The sequence below is a fragment of the Eurypyga helias genome, unplaced genomic scaffold (assembly GCF_000690775.1).
Source record: "Eurypyga helias isolate BGI_N326 unplaced genomic scaffold, ASM69077v1 scaffold4382, whole genome shotgun sequence".
In the NCBI taxonomy this organism is placed as follows: Eukaryota; Metazoa; Chordata; class Aves; order Eurypygiformes; family Eurypygidae; genus Eurypyga; species Eurypyga helias.
In genome coordinates, this window is record NW_010237734.1 from 5,917 (window position 1) to 11,103 (window position 5,187).

A 5,187-nucleotide genomic window follows, 5' to 3' on the forward strand; every position below is an offset into this window, starting at 1 on the left:
CCTGTATTAATGTTTTAACAGATGAAGACCACAGTAAATTAGGAAGTCCAGATAATAATTAGTATATGTATTTCTGGTTTTGAAAGATGGCATCATACCTGCCTGCAATAAGTAAAAGTATGTAAGGGTAAAAATAAGAAGAAAACCACATTAGAAATAGCACAGATTTCTCATAATGGATGGGTTTTGTATCCTAAAGGTCAGCAAACCAACAGTTGAACAAATCCAGATTCTAAGACTGCTAGGGAAGACTTCCTTATTGATAATTTGGCCAAGTGGCAGCATTTATTACTCCTTCCGCTACAGCAAACGTGGGTCTAGCTGGTAAACTGAACTGCTAATTGTTGATAGAAACTGGACTAATAATGTGGGAGAAGGAATGCAAGGAGGGGAAAAGTTATCAGGTTTCACAGTAGGAGAACTGCTGAAACAGCTTGACAAATGGTAGCTAAAATAAACCCATGTCGGAGAACTGTGACACAATCTGTATTTTAGACTGTTTTTAAAAGAAAAAAACACTTCTCCCTTTTTCTGGCCTGACAGCTCTGTTCTGAGAGGTCAGCAGCAGACACGGAAGCCTAGTTACCGCTTCATAGCAGTTCTTGCTCAAGAAAACATTTTCACCTCTTACATTCACTAGGCCTTGGACCATCTCATGGGTGTCAGTTGGAAACCTTCATTGTAGTAGTTTTATCTTTACCCACCTATAGAATACACAGAGTCCTTACAGTGTGCACTTACAGTTACGAAGATTCCAAATTTTAAGAAAAGTAAATAAATTAAATAAATGTAGGCCATGATGCCTTCAGGAGGTAGCATAGTTTCAAAAAGCCATTGAGCGGCCAGTACCTTATATATAGCTAGAAATCTAACCATAGGTAGCCTCTTTTTAAAGCCTTGTCTACAAATACAAGGAGTCTCTTCATCACTGCCCACCAAATATGCATATTTTAGCCTACCAGGCTGTAAGAGCTTCTACTCTGAATGGTCTGTCACAGTGAAATAAAATGGACTAAATTCCTTTTGGAGTTGAAGTTTAATGTTTCAGCACTCTTAAATCTTAGTTTTGTGGTGGTTCCATTGGAACAAATTACTTGCAGAATGAAACCTATTTCCATGGAAAAATATGCAGTAAAATAATAGTAATTTAAAAGTATTAGTATTCCTAAATTTCTCAGATAATTCTTTCTACTGAGGCAAATTAAGCTCTTTTCTGCTCTAGGGTTGTATCTAACCCACTGCAAGTTATTGATTGTAAATCTCACAGGCTATTTGTGGAATCATCACTGATAAATCTTTACTATTAAATTAATCAAAAGAAGGGCATCACCAAAGAACTCGGATAACTCAAATTTATCTGTTTGTTTTATCTGAAAAATAGATAATGCTGTTTATTATAAATACTGTTTATTAAATCTGAAAAAGGAAAAGCTGCATTTACCAAAGTTATTAACACTGTAGCAAACAGTTGCATACGCAGTTTGCTAAGGTATGTCTGTAAAGTAAAGAATACTGGCTCTTTGTTTCCCTTGCGTTTTGTTATCATTTGCATTAAAGGTCCCCAGCTTGCAGTCTGGGAGCATCATGTAAATTATGTAGGTGATCATAGCCTTTACGTAGGGTAGGCTTATTGGACCTGAGCTCTCATAAAATCAAGTGACTAAGACCCAAGAGTTACCAGACCAAAATCTAAATATAATAGGATTTCAACTCCTATGCTTTATTAGGCATTTGAGCAGAAAGACAAATAATTCAGTGTCAATGAGTCATCCCCTGAGCGATTTCTTATGGGAATGAATTTTGTAGCCAGAAATTGCCACCACAGTCCCTTTCTGTCAGTCCTGGGGAGTTTTCCTTTGAGGCCTGATAGCGAAGCCCATCCTTCTGAAAATACAGATTGTCTCCTCTGTACACCCCATCTTCAAGAAAAATCTGTTTTGAACTGTTAGGTCCTTAGCAACCAGCACCTTTAGCTGCAGCTAAAAATGCTTGGCTATGCTTGGTTGGTAGAGAAGGAATGCCCAGCTTGGGATAGCCTGTCTAAACAGTGTCAAGGTTGTATGAATGTCTCACTGCAGCTTCGAAGGGGCTTGTAGCACGTTGTGTGTGGAACAGGAGAACACCCAAGGTGTGGGACCTTCTAGATAAGGACAGTTGTCCATTCTGACCTCCTTGGTCCTCTCTGCAGGAATAATCCAAGTCACTCAAACTCAATAAATAATTTTTTCAATCTGCATCTTTTTAGTTAACATGCTTTTACACAGATTTTAGTACCATTTAAAGTAGCTTAGAAGATTTTATATTTCTGTCAATCTGCTTCTTTCCCCCCTCCAATGTTCCTATTTAGTTCTTATGGAAGAAGAAGGCTAAAGGGAAAGCAAAGGAAGATTAAATATGGCTGTGGAGCTATATCTCCTATGAAATGCCCTGGACCAGATGTTCTTATCCATACCACCATAAATATGGAAAGCTCATTGAGTCAGTGGATGTACTTCAGTCATACCACAGTAATGAAGACCAGAATTTGGCTCTACAGTTTTAAATATTGCAAGTTATAGGTTACTTCAGGTCTTGAGATATCACACCACTAGATTTTGGGGGGGGGGGGGGCGGTTGTGCTTTAACTTACGTATTTTTGAAAACCAGGGACTTATGCTGGAGCTAAATGATTAACAGTCTGATATCTTGAAGGATGCTAGGACGCTCTGGTTACCATCTCACACACTTCTGTCTTATAAAAAGGGGTTTTGGGAGAATTCTCCTTTGCCATTCCAGAAACCCTGTCACTTTTCAACATTTGTCCTCTGGCTACTACTGTTGATCCATTAGCAGCAGTGAAAGGTGCACACGTTGCTGAACTTCCATGAATCGAGGATGTATGCTGTTGAGCTTTGCACTATAATATTTAGTGAGAAGAACAGTCCCCTGCAGTTCGTTCTCTGTCAGTGGAAAAGTAGCACAGTGGAAACTTGCTTCTTGATTGCAGTCTGAAATTTAGGAGAGCTTAACCTGAAAAACGCAGGCTTGCCCCTCTTCCCGGGGTTAGCCTGGGGCCTTGTCTGGCTTGCCTGCAGCAGCCAGCCTTCCCACAGCAGTGCGGCATGGCCGTAAACATCTGCATGAAGAAACCCACTTTCAGGGTCTGGATCTTGTATTTTGTCGAGTTTCCCATGGCTAACAGGGTTGAGTTTTCAAAGCTGATGTCCACATTTCATAAGGAGAATTACCTGCACCCCAAGAACTGGTGAACAGAGCTTTTTGCATGATGGTTATTTGTTGGTTATTTCCTTGTCATCTTAAATCTTAGCACTAAATTGGAAGTATGCAAACACATTGCATCGTATATAATTAATCTGCAGTTTTCTTTACTTCTCTTATGAGAAAACTATCCAAGGAGATTGGACTAGAAGGTACAATCGTTTAGGCAAGCTGCTTTATGCACTGTAAGGAAGTTCTTGTGTGAGACCCTAGATCTGCCAAGACCTGGATTACATTAATGTTGCCCCATATAAATACAAGCTGTAATCTTAATTTGTGGACCATGCAAACAGACAAGCTGCATGGCCTTAGCACTGGTGCTGTTTCTTACCATTCCCAGAAACCATATGGGAGCAGCATGCTAGAGAAGAGATGAAGCTCCTGGGATACAGCGAGACTGAGCGCTGCCAAACATCCCAAAACGGACAGAGAGAAGCCACAGTTTTCGGCTGACTGCTGCCAGACTGTGCTCTTCCCCGCCTGTGAGTTGGCTTCCTGTAGCCTGGTCGTCTTGTAGCCTGGCCTTCTAAGCAGGCTGGTGATGACAGTGTGAGGAATTACTGTCCTCTGTACTCCGAGAGGTCACCTCTAGCCAGTTGGGACTGAAGTGCTGCTGGTTTTCAAGGGGTGTTCCTTGTTGCCTGGCTCCTAGGTGTGTGCTCCGTGGCACACTGAGAGCAGCCATGGCTGGTGCTTTCGGTGGAGTCATTGGTCGGATCGTCTCAACGTGTGCAGCGAGCTCATCAAGAGCTTTGAGACTGCTGTCCTGGCTGCCTGGTCAGGGCTTCAGAACACTCGCTCCAGCTGGGTTGCCATAAATCCAGAAAATGTAAAATATCCTGAAATTCACTGAGACGAGAGTTCCACTAGGCAAAAGAGGATTTTTTCTGCCAAACACCAATATATGGTAGCCCTGTGCATGACATGGGAAGAGCATAGGGGAGGAATGCTTCACACAGTGAGCCCTGTTTTCAGCTGGGAGATGGCAACAATGCCTGGTAGGGAACTTCCAGGTCTGCTGCCTCCCAGCTCAAATACAGGATTGGGTGCATCTTAATCTGGGCATTTGACAAGACTCAGGCCCAGGTTAAATAATGGCACACACAAGAATGTTGCACAAAGGTTTATAAGGAAGAGGCGCAAACTCTCTTTATTTCACAGACTCAATGATCTGTAGGTTTCTATCAAAAGCAAATGTTTGGGAATAGGCATATTAAATCTTAAAATGGGTTTACCTAAAGAATTCTAAAAGACTTTTTTACTTTGTAACTATTGGTTGAAGTGGCTATCCAATATATACAGTGAAACAGTTTCTGTTACTTGTGATCTGTAAGGATTTAGTAAGCCAGCCATGTTATCATTGGAGATAGACTAATGACTTTTTTTTGCATAAGTGACTTCATGTAACTTGTCATTTCTATGAGCACTTACATTTCTAGAAATCCTTGTAAACTGACTGGTGTTTTTGCTCTTTACATCTTGTGAATCAAAGTTTGTGGAAATAAATGTCATCTATCGACTGTTAACAAAATGTTTGTTCTAATTATTTGGAATTTGTGGTTTGAAGATTGTTCTGTTCTATTATTATTCCCTTTCTTGTCTGGAAGTTTTTTAGCAGCAGAACTAGCAGGGAGTAGTGAATAATCTTGTTTATGGCTGAATACTCTCTCAGTCAGCCAGGCAAAGACCAGCCATTATTCTAAAAAAATAATGAATCTGGTACAAATTACAGAAAAGAGCAAAGGAAGAAGGAATGTAGCAGTGGTTGACTTACACAGCCACTTGGAATTTTTACTAATATTTCCAGTGACTGGTTCTATATTACTTTACTGGTTCAGGTTGTTATAGGTACTGCAAAACTAGCCATCAGTTACCAGGAAAAAGTGTGTCGGTTCCTTCAGTACGATAGTAACTTTAGACATGTGTGGA

General features: G+C 40.6%; 1 protein-coding gene across 1 annotated transcript in view; it reads left to right on the plus strand.

Moving 5' to 3' along the window:
* Positions 1–3,941: 3,941 nt before the first annotated feature.
* Positions 3,942–5,187, plus strand: part of LOC104506573 (collagen alpha-1(XI) chain-like) — a gene marked incomplete at its 3' end in the record, with an annotated part of 20,429 nt that continues 19,183 nt past the window's right edge. Inside the window, exon 1 of the mRNA XM_010147561.1 lies at positions 3,942–4,035. Within this exon, the coding sequence (XP_010145863.1) occupies positions 3,942–4,035 (94 nt within the window). The remainder of the gene's footprint in view (positions 4,036–5,187) is intronic.